Consider the following 24,785-nt stretch of genomic DNA (forward strand, 5'->3'; position numbering starts at 1 on the left):
GCAGCTATTCCACTCGCTGTTTCTCCTTCTTTGTGCAAGTCAAGGTTGTTATAATAGTAGAAAACACTAGTGGAAAATGTGATTAAATTGTTGAAGCTCATAATGCATTACAGTAGATAAATGCAACATTTCTAAGACTTTGGCACAGCAGTGTGTATGTAATATATAAATATATATACACAGACACACACACACACACACATTATATATATATATATATATATATATATATATATATATATATATATATATATATATATATATATACATACATATATATATATATATATATATATATATATATATATATATATATATATATATATATATATATATATATATATATATATATATATATATAAATATGTGGCCGTATCAGTCATAAAGGACTTGAATACAGATTCTGCCACGGTGACTAAAAAAACCATTGTTAGATTTGGGCCCGTTTACTGAACCATTTCCAAAAAATTCTGAGTATTAGAAGGCAAGATACATCGTCCCTCTCTGATCTTCAGCCTTCCTTTCGGGGACTATCAAATCTTCCATTTAATTGAAGACAGAGCCACATCTAAGTACTCCTGACATGTCCAGTTTAAAGATCACTTATCTACAGATCTCAACACTAAATCCTTCGATTGATCTTTTTACATGAGTTACCTAGTGTTTGTATAAAATTAAATCAGTGGCAAATAGTTTTATAGCCTCTTGATTACTTTTCTTACCTTGCCTGTAACCACTTAAAATACAACTGGATCCCGACTAATCAATATTCTCAGATTGTAACTACTTCAGGTTTTTTATTTTTATAGTGGACTGATAACAGTAATATTGTAAATCAATGTCCCACGTGAGCACATTTGTATATGCCCTTTCTGTATATCTTTTTTATTCCAACAATGCTGGTAAATTAGACCAGTCTCTGTTTACAGCAATTGAACAGAGGCCATTCATTCGTATCATCTCATGGCTGCCCTGGTCAGATAACTACAAGTGTACAGTATGGAAGATGTCACGACTTTCTTATAAATACAGCTAAATCTCCTTCAAGCAAAAAGGGAATAGAAGATGAGGTTTATGGACAGGTGTCACATGAAATTTCCTGGATGCATAGCAAGCAAACAAACAAATAAATACAAAAACAACGATAATGACTATGGCAAGCCAAATGATCATTTATTGATATGTCAGATTAATAAATGGATCTCTAAATATCTAAAATACAGTATAGAGCCATCTTAATTATTTAGATACCTGAAAATGATTTCAAGATATCTTTAAATAAAGCTTTATTTAAATTAGACGTTTTTAGATATATTTAAACTAATGTTCAGATAGCCGAAATTTTATTTATGATTAGGGTTGTCTAGCGATTTAAAAAAAAAATCCAAAAAAAAAAACTTTTTTTTTTATCTTGGTTAATCTTGGTTTTACTTGCATATTTAATTGACAATTATTGCAGCCATCTCATTTAAGTTTGTTTTATTATAGATACTATTATTTATCATCATCATTTAAAAAAAAAAAAAAGCATAAAATCCTGTTTTTCTATTTCTGGACCCTGAACTCTTAAAACGGACAGGCAGTCCATTCAAAACAGCTTTTTCACACCCTGCCATGAATTCTTGTTCCTGTCAGCAAAAGTGGTCTTTACAAACAATTAAAATATTCCCCCCCAAAAAACCTGCGCCATCCTGATCAAAGCCTTGTTCAGCTCTCAGGATCATGGAGAAAATCTGCTCTCATTAAGCCATCATTCATCTGAACTGCAGATTTACCTCCCGATCTGGAGGGGCGCTAAGTAAGGCTGGTGGCACACCTTCACAGGAATGGGCTGACTCGATGGTAGGATGGAACTGGAAGTCGCCCATCTTGGTGAAAGGGCGCAGCTGTAAGACTGCCAAACAGATCTACTGTGATCAGCTGTGGGGCACACAGCGATTAGATAGAGCGTGACGCAGCACTGGATGACAGGGAGGAGTTTGGCAATACAAAGGGGACACAGCTACAGGGGTACGGCCCCATTATGCTGAACAGTAAGATGTCGGAGCGTTGTTTTTGTTGTAGTTTGGCAAACTGACACCTCGGGAGTTGAAGCTACAGACTAGCACTACCACCCAGAGCACCTGCACTGCCACATCACCTCAATCTGTTCCAGCTCTCCGAGCACCTGCACCCCCTCAACCCGTGCGTGTTTGGGACTACAAGCCCATCGTTTGATTCCTGATTCCACTGCTGGTAGAAGGAATAGTTTTCAAAATAAAAAAGGACCCATTGTAAATGCAAGCACTGCTGTAGACATTGTATCTTTATCCACACCACTCCTATCCTGACACACCCCAAAAGCTATTTTTTGTTCGTTTTTTTAAATAAACAGATGCATGTAATTTGGGCAGTGTATTTCTTTCAAGAAAGTTTGGGGGGGGGGGTGGGGGTGGTGGGGGTGGGCTACTGTTTTGGTTTCGCATTCCTGGGGGGCATACGTGCACCCTGGGGACAGGAATCTCTAATGAAGTTATGTGTGAATATGAAGCAAAACTGATGTGAAAAATATCCGATTCAGCCGATGGTTAACACAGTAAAGAATAGCATTGTACAGGAGGAGCACAGATACTGAAAGAATTTAGGCCGATTAGCCTTTGAGCATACAAGAAAGTATCTGCCCCAATGTCAGTGATGGAAAGCAAAGTTTCCTTATTAAAATCTGCTATGGGCTGGGGTGAATATTCAACACCCATGCCTTTATAATGTACTAATTTAAAATGATAGATTAAAAGAACAAAAAGTTTCTAACTCCATTCTAGCACGGATTAGTCTTAAATCCCAAATAACCTGCTATGTGGATGAAAATATCTAGACAGCTAAGCCCGATGTACAGCCAGTGTTTCACCAAGGCCATTTCAAGGGTCACAAGCACAGAATAATGGTATAGGGTACCAAGGTATAGGGTCACAAATCCCATGGTCTACAGACACTTCAGAGATCACAAAAAAGGTTAACTTGAAGCCTAGATTCACTTCCAGTTATTAAGAGAATATGACATTGCACACACACAGCTATTGAAAGTGTTCAGCTATGTCTATTTAAAAAATAAATAGAAAAAAAAAAAGTGGCCAAACCACATACTCACACAAAGGTCAAAAACCGTTCCATATATTTCACAAGACTTCTTCGAGGAAAAAGGCCAAGTACCAACTAATTATTTCACAGCAACTGTACACTTCTGAGAATCCCTGACAAAACAGGAAGTATGTACAAGGAGCCTAAGGTTTTCAGCAACATGTAGTCAAAACAACTTTAGTATGCAGGGTCAGAGCAAAGCACTCTCATTGAATCTTACGAATGTGTGGTGCAATTTTTGGAGATAAAAAGTAGATATAAGTTGAACATTGTGAATTAATGGTTTATTCACGCCAAGACATTTGTGAAACATTCTCAGTCCTCATTTTGAAATTCACACAGCACAGGATATGCTGCACTTGGGATTGCCTTTGAGGGCACACCTTTCAAAACAGAAGTTTACACCAGAGTGTACAGGCTTTCACAATTAAACATGTTCTATATTCTCATGTTTAAATATGGACATTCATGTAATCCAACGATATCAGTCTCGCAAGGCTAAAGTGGAGCTTCCAGACACGATGAAATGTTCCTATGTATCATATGATTTATTTGGGATACCCAACATGTGGAATAAATATTCTAGCCCTGTAAACAGCTTATTCAAAACACAAAGGGTCATGTTATAGTACTGAAAGTTACTGACAAAACACATGTACAAAGTCACATCTGTTGATGGAAAAATGATAAAAATACCCATTTGACTGGGTCTGATACACCAAGTAAACAAGGCTTTGCTTTAATGCGCACAAGTCATACATCTTGGACATACATCAACCACTGTGTTACAGCCATTTACCTTGACTGAGAAATTCTTCCATTTTGTCTTTGAAAGGCTGCAGGTGATCTTCTGAAGAAAGGCGGCAGACTTTTTCAGTTTCAATTGTGCATGCTGAAATAAAAGCAACACCATATCAGGGATACAAATAATAATAAAAAAAAACACAATTAAATGGCAACACCTACCAAACAATTTAATACCATCAAAATGGAACTGCAAAATAAATTCCTGTTATTCCTTGTCTCTGATTTTATTTGTTATTGATTTTAAATTCTGACGAATTTTGAAACCAGTAAAACAGAGGTCATAGTATAGACAGATTTGTATGCCATGAAAATTATTTTATTACGCAGAGGTAATCTGTCTTTGCACACGCACGGTAATAGAACCAAACTTTTTGTCATTTCCATATTTGAGTTCCTAGGCTTTGTCATACATACTTTGATGAAACCGCACAACATGAAAAAGCCCAAACTTTTCTGAACAGCACTATTTAAAACAAAAAAAAAACAACTGCTGCAGCTCTGGAAACAGAAGCGACTGAAAGTATGTTATATTGTAAAATGACAAGATGTAAAAACAAACCTAATTTGATAAGGTCACACAAAGTCCATCTATAGTTAAAGAAAAACATTTTAAATAAGACTATGTTTTTCCTCTTTCATGCCAGTCTTAAATCTTTAAATGTGTTTTTAACTATGTAATCAGATTTCCACATTTCATCACCTGGTCTTTGACACCTAATCGTTGCTGTTTCACCTCTGACATTGTCCTAATACATTACAGGACACTTCCTCTAAGATGTGAAAAGCTGGAATAAAATGAAAGGATTTCCTTGCATGCAGTTCACTTTGTGGATACTTAAATTTAATTGGAAAAACCACTGAAAATATGGTATAATTATGATCTTGTGTATAACGTACGTGTACTGTATAGGCAATACAACCAATGTGTAACACACTGTATTTTGACATGGTCATACTTGATAAATAATAAAGAAACACTTAAATCAAATCATGGTTACCCACACGCATAGTTAGCCCATGAGTCCAGTATCTTTTGAATCACCCTATAAGGTATAATACACTATTATTCTCATTATAAGGCGGAACACAAAAAGCAGGCACTTTTAACTATGTCTCCTGACTACAGTGTTATAAAAAGGGGGAGCTTTGTATTCATTTGGGTCATTTGAGAGCAAATATCTCGGTATCTGCTGCAGCCCCACGGAAACCTTCTCAGCGCCCCCCGGTTCCGTTACCCCACTGTGGATAACCCTGCTATATAACATTCAGTTGATGCTTTTACCAGCTTTAACAAACAAACAAACATAAAACATTAAAGTCAAAAGGTAAGCTTTTAATATGTCCCCGATTAAACTTCAAAAGCACTCCACATACATTTCTTCTAACGAATATGCCTAAAATACAGTAACCCTACAAACATATTTTACAGCAGTCCAGTAATAAAGAAACTTTATCCCATTTCTGAGATACATCAAGTAAGGTATGCTTAATTGCAGAATAAATCACTGGGCTAATCCCCCTTTGAAATCTCCTTGTATATCATGAAATAGATGCTTCTCCATACATTTATCCCTCTGCCTGCTCCGTGGCAGACTGTCTGCAACACTCAAAATAGTAAGCTGTAGTTTGTGCCAGAAACTGTGTGGCTGAGAAAAGGAGCTAATAATTAAGACTGCTTCACAATCCCAATAAAATCCGTAAAGATTGATGGGGCAGCCATTTGTTTTGACAACATAACTGCATATCCTTTCTTGCTCTAATGTAACCTCTGCATTTAACCTCCCAAACTGTATCCCATTCCTAATTCAAAGCAGGACCTGCAGGTCTCTTCCATAGTAAAAGTGCAAGCAGGGAAGCATGCGTTTCAGTCGAATACATTTCTCATTTTTTGCATCGCTTGACTTACTGTAAAAGATGCAGAGGGTTCAGGGGTTTCCTGAGACAGTTCCTTGTTTGGAGTTGTTAAGACAGTAAAACATGACTCATGGATTGACTAGAAAGCCTGGCTAAAGTTTTCATCTGGTTTAGGTTTAGAAAAGTCTGCACACAGAGCAGATGCTGCTTGTTAACCCTTTTTCTACTGGCTCCATGTCACCTAGGGTACCAAGAGAAATTCATCCTTGTTTCGGGTAAACAGCATGTATGGTATCTGAGTGTATGCATGTACTTTGTTACGTATATGTGTATGTATAAGGAAAGTGGCCACAAGGCAGGGAAATCTGACAAAATGGTCCTCTCTGTGTGTGTGTGTGAGAGAGAGACGACTTCTCGAACTAGTAATTTTGAAACCTGTTACCAGTTGCTGCATCAAATGTCAGAAGGATAAATTAATGGGGAAAGATTAGTTAGTGTGATGGATATAGCTCCCTTTTTTGATTGAAATCAAAAGGAATTTTTTTTTTGTTCAATTATCAAAAACATGATCAAGATCTTGAACCATGCTAGAATAATATTAACCACAAAATGTTTGTTGTTGTCGCTGGACTAGAAAAACGACCGCATGTGCACGGATGTGTTCAGGAAACAGTTAGTCCTTTTTGCGTGCGCACTGCTCCAATTTTTGTAGATTTTACAGCTCTCTTGCTGTTCAGACACTTTGAATGATACAATTTATATACAGTTTAATCTCGCAACTAAATTCCTGCAGGAAATGTAAAAAAATGTTAAAAAGGCGGCTAAATGAAGTCTAGTGACCATTTTAAACAAACTGCTGCCAGGCTCTCACAATTGCTCTTCGGAAATCACCCTCAGCTTAAACTCTGTGTTCAAAGTGCTGGTGTTGAAGGCTGACGACTATACATTCACATTAATATTGACACATGAAATTTGGAAGAGGGTAATTGTTCGCAAGTGGTCTAACTACAAACCAGAAATAGAATATTGACGACGTAGCACAATTTAGTGCAGTAGTGTATTTGCCTCGGAATGTATCAACAGTACTACGAACACCATGGTGATATGGTTGAAACATCCAGACCTGAACTGTAATATCATAAACACCTTTTTTTTTTTTAAAACACTATGCTACTATTTTAAAAACTAGGTAACTTATGTATAATAATTTACATTAGAAAACAGCAAGTGGCATTACCTTTTAAACCTGGAACAGTTATTAAATATGAATACAAGAACATGGTCTTCCAAAACAGAGCTAGCTCCGATATTCACACAAGTACAACATTTTAAAGCTTCATCTTTGTAAAGTGCTATTCACATTGCATCATGATATCTGCAGGATGCAGTACAGCAAATCAATATGGATAGGAATTAAATTTGATGATACCGTTTAAAAAAAAAAAAAAAAAAAAAAAAACACATCCAATTGTAAACTGTCAATTAAATACTAGGAGGGAAGCTATGGGAAGTGTTTTAACATGATTCAATGAATGAAAGCTAATGATCATTGGTGACAGTTGCAGATTAAGTTGTGCAAACTTATTAGTCTGCAAGTACAAATGTAACACATATTACTTGAAGAAAAAATGCATTGAGCAACAGTTCTCTAAAACAAATTAAAACTACAATGTAGTGTATAGAAATGTATGTAATGCATGTAAATGACAGTGGAACAGTGTTCTGGCAGACAGCATTGGTGTGGGGGAGGGGATAGGGGTACTGCTGAAATACTGGAGAGATCAAAGGTATACTGGGTTGCTTTACAAAGTACGTGTCACTTAAGACCTTTTCACACCTGCATGCTTTACCCGGATCAGAACCTACTCGGGTCAGGACCTGGTGCCATGCAGGTTGGCGACGTGATTTCACACTGTTTTTGAGCAGGGTTGACCTCGGCTCAAATGTTGGATTAGAGCAAATGTTTCTTCATCCCTGCTGCAATATGGCTCACGGTGTGTCTCAAGCAACACAAAATGGTTAAGAGAATAAACAAAAACGTTCCTTGCGGAACTGAAACCTTCACACAGCCATGGCTGTTTGTTATTTCGTCGACCGCATTTTGTCTCGCTCAATCCGGTTCAAAGCGTGTCGACCAACATCCCGAGGTGGGTCACTGGGACCTGGGTTAACCTGGGTATAACCCAGGTATGTGGTTTCACACTATGTGGGATTGTGACCCGGGTATTCAGAACCTGGGTCTGGACCCGGGTAGACGTGCCAGTGTGAAAGGAGCTTTAGTTTAGCAAAGACAGGATGGGACAGCTGTGAAATTTTAAAGCAATTGGCAAAGCCAAAACCTGTCGGCATAGAAAGGTCATTAGTGTCTGATAAATAATATGGTAGCACTGCTCTTAACACATCTTTTATTAAAGCAAGAGGTGGTATGTTATGTTAGGTTACATATTTACTACAGTAAATATTTCGTAGTGACAAAGCGGGATGCTGACAACAAATGAAACAAGTATGGTATGTATTAGCAGACCGAGATATTCTAGTGTATTAAGAATCAGTATGACATACAGTAGAGTCAATTATCCTATCTTTGATCAACCATACTGTCTAATTAACCCAAGGCACCTGTAATCATGTGATAAATTACATGTGGTGTATTTAATGGTTGCAATCCCAGGAATCCTGTATGGTAAATTCAGCTCCCGAATCCCGATTTCGGGACTGTTAAGGAAGCTCCGATTCTGTTTTTACATGTTTCGTTGTCTGCTACCTCTGCTGGACTTCGTAAAACTAGGAAACCGATCCCTGCCGCTAAAATTAAAACTACGAGATTAAAATGATAACAACCACTGTCTGCAGCTACTCGGCTCAACGGCAAAGAAAAGAAAAAACAATGTCTTTATTGACTGTGACAAAGGGGACATTCAGTTTATATCTTCAGTTCTACAAATTAACTGGAATGTTTGTTATTTGTTTTGTGAAAATTGCATATAAGGATGCATTGTATTCGGTTATTTTTTTGTTAATTTGTTTGTATTTGAACAAATGTACAAGTTTATCTGTTTTCACTCTGCCTACTTAACAATCAGTTACTTAAAACCAATTTAAAATTTTAAAAATCCAACCGGATCTACGCAGCCTGCGAGGAGACTTATATTGCTTGGTCCCTTGGAAGGGGAGACTCAAGCCGCTGGCTTCACGCAGGGCACAAGGCCGCTGTGGGACGTAACAAGCAAAAGGCTGTGTGCACAACACATGCGCAATTAGTAAAACTAATACAAAATTAATTCAATATGACCTTAATTAAGTGTAATACTCAAATGTGCAAATGTTTGTACAGTAATAAGCAACAAGTACGTATCTGATAGGCTCTCCTGTTAGGTTCAGTTCTTGAAAGGAAAAATGGCAAGGAGATCTGTGTGCGCAATTCCTTCATGCCCTCCAGGGCAGGCCACAACTGCATCACAGGCTCGTCCGAGAAGCTTTGATATACAGTATTCAGGTTTCATTAGGTAATGGTTACATTTTCTACTTGAAAGGGAACAGTTCTATACCAAGTATGAAACCAATATCTCAGAAGGTGTTTGGTCTTTATATCTAGAAAACCAAAAAATCCACATGACAATATAGCAGGTATATTAGGTAACAAGTCATAGTGAATGGTACTGTGGGGGATTTAACCTGAGGTGTTTCCAGAACACTGAAGATACACTTGGCATCTAAAATAATTTACCAAACATGAGCAGTTAAAAGATGCTGCAGCAGCCCCAGATTTACTAAAACATAAAAGCTCCACACACAGAGATGCTTAATAAAAAGAGGTACAGAGTACAGTAAACCACAAGGGGAATATTACTTCTGTCACTGCAGCATATGTTACTTAGAGCAGTCAGCATAGCGAGGTTGAAGGTATTTAACAGACATTTTTCTTTCGCAGAACTGTCACGAATAAAATAAATAAATAAATTTAAAAACGTGATTAACAAGAGCTTACCCAGTCACAGTGGAAAAACTATAAAACTATCATCAGTTAAAATACTGTGTCAGTGAAATGGTGACATTTTATAAGTAGGCAGTCTGAAGCAAGTAGACTCCAACAGAGAACATATTTCAAGATTACAAATATATACCACAAGCAGGCCAAGTATTCTAGATCTATGAAAGTGAATCACTGTTGTTCAAATGTTGAGATGTATGTTTAACCAGAACATTATAAAATTAACCAGACCCTTTAAATCAGTGTAAACACCTATAAGGAGTAACCCTGTAGGGTTACATCAACACTGTAAATGAGCAATTCAGAGCTAAAATTATTGTTGGTTTCATGCAGAAAAAAAAAAAAAAAAAAAAAACTACTAAATCAGAATCATTCCTTGTTTTATAGTTTGTATATTATACATTTGTGCTACTAAACGTAATTTTAAAATATAGAAAACCAATAAAAGCTCTGTAGAGCGTTATGCTTGGAAATGAACAATCCAGTGTGAAAAATGTTAGCCACAACTTCTAGAAATAAACAGGTTTACATTAAAATTTAATTCAATAGAAATGTTGAGAGGAAAAAAAAAAAAAAAAAAGGAAAATAGTTCCAGTAACTATCCTTTTTGCTGACCATGCTTCTCTGTTCTAAAAACACAAAATGCCACCCTGCAAAAAAAAATCTCTGATATAGCACGTTTACATGAATGTGTCAAATGGGGCTGGATTTGATCAAACTTGTAAATTTTTGTGGGCAATATCTGGAACGTCATTCGGAAGCCACAAAGCAATGGCTGTTACAGGATGCATTTGTTTTTGCAGCTGACATTTTGTCTGGGACTCTTATGCTATTTACGTGCGAACAGGCTGGCTGCACAGGTTTAAGACATAGCAGCGAATTTGGCAGCTAGGGATCAACCTAACAGAAAACATTTCTTATTTATTTATTTTTAATTATTTGTTAAATGACAGGCAATGACTAAGGTGTGATTAAGTGTTGGCTTGGCTATCAACATGTAAATATCCTTCCATTTAAGAAAGGAGGCAGATTATCTCAAATTAGCAACTAACCCATCATGGCTGTTTAGAGTGCATAGATAGGAACCCAGTATCCCAGAGGTCTGTTTCAAAACAGCTTAAAATCAGGGAGAGAAATGTGGGCTCAAAAGCTGCACGCTGACTGGGGATCTTAGTCAGGATTTAATTACCACTGAGGTCTTTTCTTAGCTTGCGCAAATCCTTTTGAAAATCTTCAAACTTCATCTGAGAAGCCTGGAAGAGGTCATGTGGTTCTGGGAGAGGGAAGACACTGTTCTCTTTGCCAGCATCCTAAAAAAATAAACATACAGAATTTTTTAAATGCATAAAATAGGTTTTGAAAATTAGTAAAACAAAGCGACATGCAGAATGATTGTTTTCTATTAAATCTCAGATACCAGTACACAAAAGAACATGATTTAAGCTAGTACTTAGAACTTTAACAAAACATACAACAATGATATTTCACCACATAAAACAGGATACTTTCTTTCTGGAGCCTATTGTTCATAACAGACCCGATCGTCACCTGAGTTTCCAGCATTACTTTCCGATAGGTGGGAATAAAAATATGACATTTAGATACACATGGATTAAAGGCTGTCTGGCTTGCCCATATTATAAAGCCAATGCATTTCAAGACAATATTAATAAAGCAAAGGCATTTTAAGCCCTCTGGGCGATTTAAGCCCCACATCAAAGTTCTTGTTATGTTGCCTTTGTACAACACTGACTTCATATCATCTGGCTAAAAAATATATATGTACAAATGGTTTACTTTAAATCTATTGCTGGATATAACTCTGTGGCTCTTAAATCCAATAAATCACATCAAGAACTGTCGCAAATGACCGGGAAAAAAGTAAAGAAAAAAACAATCCAAATCATCCTGTGCCAAGCCAAAATTGAGCCAAATTTCACAGTAGCATTGGATACGTTATTTAAAAAAATGAAATACAACAGGAAAAAAAAAAAAAAAAAAAAAAAACATACCTCATCAAAATGCCTTAGATAGTAGGCAACGATGTAGGACAAAAGACTTCTGCTGTTATCCTATAATAATGGGTGGGGAAAAACTGTTTAATACCAATACAGCATATAAAATCCTTGAGTTTAAACTCTTTACTGGTTAAGTTATCAATACGAGAGATTATATATATATATATATATATATATATATATATATATATATATATATATATATATATATATACACACACACATACACACACACAAACAGTTTTTACATGGTAAACTATGTATAGTAAGTACATTGTAGTCCAATAAATTCACTAACATTATACATTTAGTTATACCAATCCAACTTTGACTATATACACACCATCAGCACAATCATTTGAAACATATACCGTTCATATCAATCCAGTGCATTTAGGTTAGATATATTTAATTTAATACCTTGGAACAAAGGTCATGCGACATTAATGAATTGAAAGAGCCACAAATGAGTACCACTAGTTTAAAGCTGGGATGGGCAACTCGAGCCCTTCCGGACGAGGTTTTTGTTCCAAATATGTTCTGAACAGTTTCACTGAATCAATGAAGCCTCTAGGTCAGGTCCTGAAGAAGTGCATTTTCAAGGTACAACACATTGTTATACCTGTTGAACCTTGTGTAGAGTTGCTCACCTCTGCTTTACAGTGTTTTATTAAATCTGCAGAGTACAGTAGTGTACAATACCTGTTTTTCTTTTTTGGCATCTTACACAAAACATACTGTAAATCTCCTGCAGTATATGTGCGTGTAAGCGATACATGTTTATATATCAAGTTACTTACACTGCTTTTAACATCTTTCAGCTTTGGAAGGATATCCAAAGCAAAGCCATCCGCCTGGCCTCGTGTCCTGTTCCCACCGTTCATGAAATTACCAAAGGCGAGCACCAAACCTAGAACCTGCATCACCTTCTTGGAGCCTTCTAAAGTCTATAAAAAGAGAATATCCACCTGGTGTCAATATAAGTAAACATGGAACTGTTTATTCTATAATGGTTCACATACTTGTGCGATGCATATAAACTCACCGAGCAGACTTTCTGAAGTATTGCAAGCTTACGTAGAATTGTGGCAATGCTTTCTGTGAATGTAGACTGAAACAGGATACAAAACACCCTCGCTGAGAAATTGGGGATTTGCGACAGTTCAAAGAGAAATCTAAAAACAAATGGAACAAAATGTTACCATATTGCCTGTGCTGTGTGTTTCGTGTGATTTTCTGGATAATCATGGCATGTTGGTACGATATGCTTATTTATGGACAGATAGATTTGTGACACATGCATGGACATAAATACAGACAGCCAGGCACCACTACATATCCCTTGAGCTAAAGAATGACCAAAACCCAGTGTTTTTTTCTTTTTTTTTTTTTTTTAAGTTGCATAAGCTGTTCTCTAAAGATGCACCCACTATATGTACCATACTGGTGTGTGGCAGAACACTGTACAAGTATAACAGACGAATAACCTTAAGAATCTGAAGAGGGAGATTCAGAGTTGGAACCAAGAGTTTGCAATTGATGGATTTACAATAGAAGCAATGTTACTGCTTTTTATTGATTCCTATCTGTCCTATTGTAATTGACTCTGCATATAATGCACAGTTCACAGCCTAGCATTGTAAAGTGCTTTGTGATGGTGGTCCACTATGAAAGACACTATAAAAAAATAAGATATATACAGTCAAGTCAGAAAATCACATACTGTTCCGGTTTATCCAATGGCTTTGCACTTTCCTTTTCTTTGGATGACTTGATGTGCTTTTCTATTTTATCCATTTCTTCTTGTTGTGCTCTCTGAAAATACAATTGAAAAACAGTGATAAAAATGGTATTCTTGACATTTTGCCTTCTATTTATATAACTTGCATGTACTATAACCTGTTTAGTAAAGCAACTTTGATATACAGTATACACGTTCCAGGAGTGACATTAGTTTTGTGCTTGAAGTAAGTTTAAAAAATAAACAACTAAAAAAAAATAAATAAAAAAACTTCAAAAACATATCCTCAAAGCCATGTGTCCTACCATTACTACGATTTGGATTACTCAAATAAAAGCTATGGTGTATCTGGAAATACATTTATAAGAACTATTTCTAATGAGAAACTGTACCCATTATGGAACAAATCTCAAAACTTCAAAAAGTAACACAGCTCAACTTGCGGAGTTAGGATCCAATATTACCTATGCATATTTGAAACCAAGTTTAAATTTTCTGAGACTATTACATCATCTAGGTATTGATTTTATGACACCCTTAATTATCATACCTGTATGTCATTGCATTGATCATTCATTCTTTTGTCACTTGGCCAGCAGCCATGAGTTGTAAATATTATGACAACAGTCCTATAAATCAACAAATAAATAGTACCTTTGTCAATCAATTACTTGGGTTTCTCCTTTCCAGATACAAAGATGTAATTCTTCAGCAACAAGTCTTAAAGGGGGTTATACCTTTTAAAATTATGGCCGAGTAGGCTATTCTACACCATTTTTGGTCTTGCTAAAGGTGTTCTGCACCATAACAGATATTATACACTGTAGAAAGAGAATAAAATGCAACTTTTCAGCGAATGCAAAGCAAAAACTAATGAAAATGACAAGGTACAGCACAGCCCTTTTAACAAAGCTCTGAATTTATCAATACATACATTGATAGTTGGTGCAATGTATTTTTTCTGCACAATTGACCATATAATTTCCAGTATTATGTTGTTGTTTAGGGCACAATCAAATTTGAGAAGACCCGGTAAATAAAATCGGATAAAATACTTCGCTTAAGTTTCCAGCCAATATTTAATAAGTTCCATTTTAAACCCTTTATATGTGGTTTTCAGCTAAATTGGCATGGCCACATATGTAAAAGACCAAGGCACTTTTTTTCCTTCAGATTTTGGCTTGGGTTTTATTGCACATACTGTAAAAGCAGCAGACGCTGGCACGTTGCCATGCGGTTTTGGCCACCTGCAGCTCTTTTTATCATTCAGTATCCACAATTTATAACGCGTGAAAATAACAGTATGTTGGATATAGGCGTGTCAAAGGCTCAGTTCTTATGGTCATGAATTTTGAGACTGCATCTCTCAACTGTGTTGGTCGATGATCAGTTGCTAGACGGATTAAATCACTCTTCGCTCATAAAATAACCTAATTCAAGCGGAGTTCACTTAATACAGAGTAATTACACATTTCATTAAGTGATTTTTAAATCTCACTATTAAACTGTACCCATAGTGTATTGTATTAAGTGTTTTATGCAAAATGTTTTTGGGAACACAAATTACTGTTTATTTACATATTAGCTCCTTTAAATACATGTGCACTTAATTGCAATATTATTATGCAGATAAAAGTACTTTATGTTTAAATCTTTTTGCATCATAACCCATACCTTAAACCTTTTCTGATAATTCTGTGCTTGCATATAAATGATCTACACATTAAGTACATTTGTAAATCACAAGTACACATGTGCGTTAAATACCTACCTGTGTAAATACACAGTAATTCAGCCAATGTAAAGTGTTACCATTTTTTCATGGACTTTATGGGTTTTTTCACTTTGCTTACAGATATCTTGCATTCCGATCTGGGCCTCAATATCAGTTCATCGGTTGCTGATAGAGAATGAGAAATGTCTGTTGCATGCATATTTTGCCTATAAAAACAATACTTCAAACCTGGGAATCAAACACAGTGTGATTAGTATTCTGACCACTTTACCGGCTGTCTGTGTGGGTAAGCTCTGTTCTTAATTTAAAGTGTGTTTTATAGTAAAAAAAAAATTCCGTAAAATGTATGATTGAGGCCAGTAATTGGAACACCAAGATTTTATGATAATTATAATGTTTTTTGTTTGTTCTGCAGCTCTGATCTATCAGTTCTGACATAATAGCGTGAGTGTAAGCATGTACACTAGTGCTAAAGGACTCTAAAAATACACTCAAAACATATGGAAACCAAGAGTTATATTATTTAGTCTTTTTTTAGGTTTATTTTACACACACTATTGAATGGTATGGCTTTTATGGCTTGATTCCCAAGCACAAGTTACCACATTAGAGTAGCAGCATACATTTTACAGAATGAAATGTGTATGCTGTAGTTCAACTTTGACAATTTTTAAATATAAATCTAAAAAACAGATTACAATGGTTTCTATGTAAATACATAACTGTTACATATAATGCAACAATATCCAATAGAACTGGGTGCCAATAACTTGTACGACACACAAAAGTTCACCCAGACCAGGCACTGACTTTTTTCAAAGGACACTGACATTGTTGCTGACATTGTGTTCCCATAATAGCATTATTTTTTCCTCTCACTTCAATAATGCAGTTCAAACTACTGTAAAAACACCTCTACAATGCTGCAACCAGTTCTGTTCCCCAGATGGCTAATATCTTTCGTTTTACATAATTCTCTATCTAGATGACCACTTGCACTGTGGTTCCCAAAATCTGAATGCCATTTCTGAACCTAGGTTTCTGCTGGAGTTGTGGTTACTTAATTTTTTTTTATTATAAAAACAGAGACAGACTGGAGTCTCAGTCTAAAATAACAAGAAACAACATTACAATCCTACTCCATTCTTTGTCACCCCAGGCTTTGTAACAGCCCTCTACTTCTTTTGATCACTGATTGCGACACATTTATACATATGGCTCAGATGATAAAATATGTTTGTTTATCATCTACAATAATATGTAGGTCTGCTTTAAAAAAAACTAGGTAATTTTTCTGTCAAAAAAAGGGCAGTATAGTAAATATGAATGTAGAATCTCTGTTATTAATCATTTGATCAAACCACTTGAAAAACAACCTTTGCCTAGGTTTTTCTCTTTCTGGATATTCTCTAGTTAGTAGCTAAAAATTAATGCTGCTTTTTGCTTCACTGATTTTAGATTGCACACCCTCATATTTTACTTTCAGTGATGGGAAATCATAACAGGGCTTCAAGAAAAGCCAAGAGACTTTTACAAGGGTTTAACTCCGCAGTAAACAGCACACATTCCAGCAAGTTTGTGGTCTGCATATTTGTTTTGATATTAATGTACTTTCTTTTTATTTGCTTTGGAGGCACACCGAACATAATTTATACTCCAAACTGGAAAGCATGTTTCCAAACATATGCACCCTGCCTACTAAATAAAGGTTTTATTCTAAGCAAATATTAGAACACAATGGTGCCATATGCTGTGCTTTGATAAAATTAAATCCCTGAAGAATAAAAGTGTTAACGTTGAAAAGTCTGTCTCTGGAAGGGTAATTGTTTCTAAGAATGAACTGCAACTTTTCCATGGTGACTGAAGTAGAAGTCATGACCAAAAACAAAGAAGAATAACTTTTTCATATCTCCATTATTCGTAACACAAATTGAAGAAAAGTATTTAAGACTTGAATTTACTTCTTTCATATAGAATGGGTATGTGCTGCAGTAAAATAAGTAAAGACATTCAATATTTTAACAATGCATCATTTCAATATTTTAACAATGCATCATTTCAATATTTTAACAATGCATCATTTTTATTAATTCTCGAAAGAGTAACTGAGTATCCATTTCAAATAAAGTGAAATCTAAAATCTAAGAATTATAGCAATTAGTTAGGGGTTGCATTAAATAGTTGCATTAAATGTTAAAATTAAGTCACATACAGTTAAATCCAAATACCACCAACTCAAGCAGAAGTCCCCCCTCCCCCATATAATGCATACCCTCAATAAAATTTCTCACCCAAATGTTATTTGACCTGAAACAAATAGAATTACTTCACACTATATACATTAAAACAAAATTGAAAAGGTTTTTTTTTTTTTTTTTTTTTTAAATGAATTTGCCCCTTATATTTGATTATCCTCATATGGTTAAAGATCTGGCTCAGATCTGGTAAAGAGGCAATCACAATTTCTGCTAAGAATCTCTCCCACCTGGCAAATTAAAAACTACACAGTCCGCTAAGCTACGGATTACTTTAAAAGGTGCAACACTCAACATTCCCTTGCCTCTCATTAACATAGTTTGCTGCAAGTCCTAAGTAATTCGGCTGGTGATTTTTTTATTATTCAGATTTTACTTTCATTTTGACTCTGCCAAATGCCAGACCTGATGGAACAGGGTTCTTCTCATCATACATGATCTGTTACATTGTTCCCCAAGTTCATCACAGAATGCATGTTTCACCAGTGTCAAAATTAAAAATCTATATGGAGATAGATCAAGCAGCAGCGAAGCACAAGAGCTGTTTAGCTACGGAGGAGTAAGAAAACCATAAACACTCTGAATGCTACAATCAATCTGTCTACTGAAAACTACAGTTTAGTAGTTTACAACCAACTGGCATTAATCTCGGTGACAAGAAAAACTAAATTTAACTAACCACCTAATGTACCAATCAAACCTGCATTATCACCTTTTAATTTTGGAAAGCTTAGAAAAGGTTAAAAAGCCCCCAGTGCCATATAGCTAATGTGTGAAGCGTCAGTGTCCAAAATGGAGACCGTTATCCTATAAAAGTGCTACATCTCTACACAGGATACTGTACAGCATACAATATAAATGCACAATAGTATACTGCTATGTGGCTGAGTCTATGAAAAAAGCAAGTGATTTATTTAATCTGCTCCAGTAAGCCTAGAGGGGAAAAGAGCACTTTAGTATTGGAAAAATGAAGACAGCGAGCACAACAGTTCCATTATTTTACAATAACAGCCACCGCAATGACCATTGCCAAAATGTGATCTTGTATTTGTAAATGACTACAGTACGTACAGACAAGGATATACTTAAATAAAATGGAGCATAAAATGTACACATTAATCAGTCTTGGTAACCTAAAACAAGCTGTTACACATGTCCATACTATGTAAAACAAATGTGCTATTGACAACATTGACTTAATCCAAAACCTAGCTTATGAACAAAGGTTCCATCAGCTGTCAGTAATGCTTTTAACGTATTGTAATTGTACATTTTTTTTCTAATAAGCTTTACAAGTTATTAATTTATGAAAATGTATAAATAGTAAACTACTTAATTTGAATAATAGTTTGTTTTTATAAGACATGTTTATTTATTTATTTTGTGTATCACTGAAAAAAGTCTTGTTAATTATCAGCCTCAACATGACAAAGTCTTATAGCTCCAGGATTGTTATCAGAACCTTATGTGCTGCAAACATGGTATTCATAAATGTGATTTTTGAAGCCTAACTAGGACAGTAATTTTCATGTGTTAACATATATGCTAAAGCGTATCAAAGAAATCTTATTACAGAAAAACCAACCTCTGATTTAAGTGCTCTGTTGTCATAGCATAACCTGTGGCTAGAACCCCCTTTTTAAATTCAGTTTGTTATGGATTAGTGACTCCAAAACGTGATACCGTTAATAACTATTTACAGGACATAGCAGCCAGCTAGTCGTTGATATAGCCATTTGTATTGGATAATGATAGAGTTTCAGACAGTATTTATATGAGGCAGACAAGTGCATGCCAAAAGTTTCAGGAACTTCAACTGCGTTTTTTTTGTTGTAACGAGGGGAGACAAGCAATTTAGTGGAATTTATTTATCTGATTTATGTTAATGCTACTTTACCAATCATAATCAAGTAAAACATATAAAGGAAAAGGTCACACCATCCCACTTCAAAGTGTTGCTGTGACCTATCATTTCTCTCCAATACAATTTGTTTTGCTTTCTGATTTTATTCCATTTGTATTTTTTTTTTTTTTTTTTGGCATTGCACTGACAAGGATTTTGAAACAAATCAATTTAGCTTTACCCCAATCACTATTATTTTTTTTTTTTACAACAGGAGTATGTGTTCTGCAAATTGAAACAAGCTGAAGTCCAAATGCTGATGGAAGAATGTTCATTTCACAGTAGGCTATCGCATAAGACTTGCAAACAGGAATCGTTAAAAGGAAATAATCTTTAAACCACTCCAACTGCTACACAATTTAAATACCTGACCATAAAAAGCCAATATTACATTAATTACTGTTTAATAAGGTTTAAACTTTAAAAAGATTGAACACAATTAAAACTTCAACACAACTGAAACTTGCAACCAAATCACAAAACCCATCATAATAAATCCTATTACCCTACAATGTAAATGCAACACCAAATGAAATAAATCACTGTAAATGTATATATAAAACCAATCATTTCAAAACAATTGGCCTATGTTTCAAACTCAGGGCTGTTTTAAAACCACACATTTAAACCAGCAATAAATTCAGTTTAATTATGGATTTGCGAGTCCAGAATTTGACACACTTGATTACAATTTACTGCTGAATAGTACCCGCTGTAGCAGCCAGTTAATACAAATGCCTTAATCAACTGTGGGGATTAGGTAATGACTGAGTAAGCTAGTTGTGTCAAGAATAGCTGCAATAAAATAGTATTATACCATGGGCACTCCTTGCTGTAAAATAATAACAAATTATAAACTTTGCTTTATATTGAAATACAAACCATGACTGCTGTAACTTGATTCGCTGCTGGCTTGGTGATGTAATTCAAATTTGGCGATTTTCACAAAGACATAAAATATTGTTTTGCAGAGGGATAAAGAGGATTTGAAGGTTTCACATATCAGGGTAATCATACATTTAATATTATAGTGCTTTATAATAAGCATGTGAAATACTCTATGGTATATTACAGACCTGGACAAAAGCATGCATTTTATTTTTTTAGATATTTTTGGCAGGTTTCAAATAGGCAATACAGACAGTTTTAACAGGTTTGAGGGATTTCATTTAGACTTTTGAGGATAACCACTTGTCTTGAGACAAGCTTTTAGAGGTTTAGTATAACTTTTGGGTACTGTATTGGGGGGGGGGTGGGGTGGTTGTAATAAAAGATTATTATTTTAATATTGGTTTAATATCACACTCCAGGTCAGCGAGGGGAAAGCTTGGCTTGCTTTCTTTGAAATGTATATATATATATATGCACTCAATGAGTCTTTCCTCAAATACTTACATTCTCATACAGCGCTTGAAGGGTCTCCAGATCAACCATAGTGTTGTCGAACTTCAAAACAGCTGAAAAACAAAAACATAAAAACCTGAACTGTCAGAGGGACAACAAAAGTAAGGTACTGCACAATACTAAGCAGTGGGGTGTGTGTGTGTGTGTGTCCTGCTGGTTGTATAGCTTACAGGGGCTTTAAGATTTGTTAAAGCCTTTAAAACAGCACTGTTTCCAAAACTTTGGGGGTATGGAACCTGGCAGAGCCAAGTGTCAATAGCTACAGAAATCCATCACAGCCAAAGCTAAAGATCAGTGGTAAGCTTTAGAGGAACAACCAAAGGAATTATGGAAAAAGAAAAATCAGTACCATAACAAAACAAGCTCATTCCTGAAATCAGGTGGACTTCAACTGGCTTAATCTACAACTGAATTAACCAGTTACCTTCAAGACCCCTGATCAGGGTCAAATCCTCTGTGCACGAAGCAGACAGGTTTAGTGCAGACTTGTAATATTTATTTCCTATTCCCAGAGAGTTTGGTGCCACCCACAGTTGCAGGGATCCATTTCTCTCCAAGCATGACACTGCGAAGCGGCTTAAATGTGAGAGTTACAAGCACGGACACAATTAACTAAATTATGTTCCTAAATCCAACTACATGTAACCATCCATTATGTCACAACGCATATACATGGGTTAATAATACATATTTAAGGGATCAAAAATGTTCAAAGTGATCCCACACTCCAAAAAAAAGCAACAGTACATTTTGATGGAAAAAAAAAAAAAGATTTAAAACCACTGTAGAGAAACTATTTCCACAATAGAAAATCACAGAAATGTGCTAGCCATCAGTCTATTCTAGTTTTACAGCAAAAGCAGTGTATATAGAGCCAACACAATAATATAATTTAATATCACGTTTTACAAATCACTGGAAAAGCAACGATTGAGGCGCTGCTTCTGGGAGTTTTGTAAGAATACAAAAAACAGCCAGAACATTAAGCTTAGGATTTCCTAAGAAACCACCATATCATTTATACTTTTCCTATGACTCACATGTTTTCACTGAAACACGGTTTACTTTTTTAGGCTACCTGCACATAATTTTTCATTATGTACTCGGGTCAAGTTCCCAGAACGAACAATTCTATTTTCTTGAGCCAAAACTTCACACACACATACTCTTCACTGATCACCCACCTGTCAAATTTGTATTTTTGAGGTTATTAGTGTAATGCAAGTATAATCCAAGGTTACCTGAATCTCTGAAGGGAAGGCAAGCCACAGAATAAATACCCTTAAAACCTTAAGAAAATCTACAGGATAGAATCTGCAGGAGTTTCACATTCTGGCACGAATTATGCTTTGCACGTTAGAGTCTGACAATTTGTTACTTCTGTAACCTTAACCACTATGACATTGGTTCATCATAACAGATGGTACCCATCCAGAAAGACATACGCAATAAAACTCAAACAAGTTATTTTCCTTTAGAACACCACCACAGTGGCAAGTACTACATTTCTAATACTAGGAACGTGGCTTTATATATGCTCCAGAAAAGGTAAATGTATGCTTTTCATGATGCAACACAATGTTAAATGGAGGACTCATCTTACAAAAAAAAAAAAAAGTTATGAAAGACGCCATTTGACCCATCAATACTTTCTAGAAGATGATTGAACCCAGAACTTTGCCTAGTCGGTTCTTAAATATCTTTTTTTGCCATTCACAACTCTTCAAGACTAATGGGACTGTTGAAAATTGAAACCAGCAATATAGCTCACTTTGATTCTCGGAAAAACACATTTGCAGAAATATTTAAGTCTACACAGCTATATTATCTATACTTCAGTTCTGGTGGTCAATGAAACAAATGTTACCTAAATCTGTCAAGGAACAATGCGGTTTTGTTTGAATTCCAAATGGTCGCCTTTTTGTCTAGGCACAAGGATCTGGCGCCCAAAACTGTAATCCTTTAAAAGTAAATGTTTAAAATGCAAACAGAGTTGAAGTTGTAGATTGTTTAATCTGAGATATAGTATTACATTTCTGTATTTAGCATGGAGCATATGCAGAATACTAAGCGTAACCCTATTTTAAAACTAGACCGTTTACAATAATAATGGTTTTGTTCAGGAAGGGTAACAAAAGCCTGGAAGTGAAGCTGGAACAAAAGTTTAAAAACTAGATTGATAAAATTTGGTTATTTATTAAAGTTCTAGTCAAACAAAAACTAAAAGTAGGTCTGATGCAAGTTGTTCCAGACAGAATTTACATGTGTGAAACATTAAACCAGAATGCATGGGTATCCTACTTCACACATTTAGTGACAAAACATTTGATTATCCTCAGTGCTCAAATGAGAAAAAAAAAAAGTTAAAAAAATAAGTTAATTATTTTAAAGCAGTATGAACAAACAGTGCTCTCTTATTTCTAAAAATCTAAAACCTCAGTGAAAATATTGACCGGCCACCCTTTCCTTTAGATTTTGTTCTGCACAGGCATAATGAAAAACAGTATACCTGTTTGGCCTTATCTGCAGGCACAGCAGCTTAAAACATGAAGGCATAATGCTTCAGTGTATTAGTTATCTTCACTCACTGAGCTGAAGACCTGGCACAGGAAACACATTTGTGATGGTAATGTGGTAAGTTTATGTAAACATGATGGTAAAGGAGGTGTCCTTCAATGGTTTGAAAAAAACAGGCATTGAAGTTTTCAGCAATGGTTAAGCCAGTACTGAATCAGGTTACTGAGTGAAAGCAGCTGTGTGTAAGACTGTTTCCTCACTATCCCTGGCTACACAATGCTCTGCATAAAAGGTGGTGGTGGTGGCCAGTGAATTGACAGCATTATGATTAGTTGATCTGTGATTGTGTTATGACTTGTATTATGTTATACTGTATGTTGTATTTTAATTTTTTTGTAAGCTGCGTATTCACTTGACTGCCCCCTACTGGAAAGTAGATGCTGCTTCTTAGCTGTACAGTTGGTTAACCCTCCTATTATGCTCAGAATTTAGGTACATCTGTTATGTTTTGGGTTATATTGACCCGATGCAATTTCAAATTTAAAAGCCTTAAACTGATTAAATGATCTCATTTGCAAAGGTTTTACTCTTTTCTGCTCTTTCAGTCCAGAAGCTGTGATAAAACTTATTTGACTGCCAACCTGGGAGTTCCTCATTTTGGAATGTTTTTACCAGCAAGATGCTGTTGCAACACTGGACAGAGAAAATTAGGCTCCAACTGCAAATATACCTGAAACCTAATAGGAGGGTTAAACATTGTTTATTACATGAATGAGACAAGTTTGTTATTACATGACAAGTGTGTAATCATCATCATTCTGGTTGAAAATATATGGATCAAAGTGTGCTGTCATTAGTCAATCCGATAATTTTGGAAAAACAGGATAAAAAAATAGGGATCCTTTAGCAGGCATTGGTGTAAGAAATAATTCTGAGTAATAAATTTTGCAGGGGCTGCAGTCTTTACAGGTTTTAACTGGTGCTGTCCTCTTAAGGATGCTTTGAGAAGGACAGCACCTGGGATCCAGATGTCCCTCGCTCTTGCCTTATGGTTTCTTAAGATGTTATTTGTCACTGAAGCTAGGTGGATTAATGTTGGGGTCTGATAATATAGCCAAGTCTGTCATCTGAGAAACCACATTAAACCTCTTGGCTAGCTGAAACACCACGTCCCATTAGATAAACAAGTGATGCACTGCTTGAACACAAAATGACAGGATGAATATCATGCAAATTTACCATTACTCAAAGTATTATATTCAGAGAACACAAATACTTAGAGATCAGAGGCACAGATGTTTAGCAAGATCACCATTAAGATAAACACACTGGTAATTACAAGTATATCAGACCCCAGAAAAGTGCACTTCTGTTTACAAATGGTAGGGGGAACCCATAATATAAACCTTGGTGGATAAGAATCATCCCAGGTGGCCCTTGGGT

At 35.6% G+C, this 24,785-nt stretch overlaps 1 protein-coding gene across 1 annotated transcript in view; it reads right to left on the reverse strand.

Annotated features, from left to right (window-relative positions):
• Nucleotides 1–24,785, reverse strand: part of fmn2b (formin 2b) — a 98,680-nt gene that overhangs the window by 25,617 nt on the left and 48,278 nt on the right. The window contains 7 exon segments of the mRNA XM_041251868.1: nucleotides 3,917–4,009; nucleotides 10,959–11,079; nucleotides 11,782–11,841; nucleotides 12,588–12,734; nucleotides 12,833–12,962; nucleotides 13,511–13,602; nucleotides 20,817–20,879. Of these exon segments, the coding sequence (XP_041107802.1) occupies nucleotides 3,917–4,009; nucleotides 10,959–11,079; nucleotides 11,782–11,841; nucleotides 12,588–12,734; nucleotides 12,833–12,962; nucleotides 13,511–13,602; nucleotides 20,817–20,879 (706 nt within the window).

Source organism: Polyodon spathula, chromosome 6 (genome assembly GCF_017654505.1).
Source record: "Polyodon spathula isolate WHYD16114869_AA chromosome 6, ASM1765450v1, whole genome shotgun sequence".
Lineage (NCBI taxonomy): Eukaryota > Metazoa > Chordata > Actinopteri > Acipenseriformes > Polyodontidae > Polyodon > Polyodon spathula.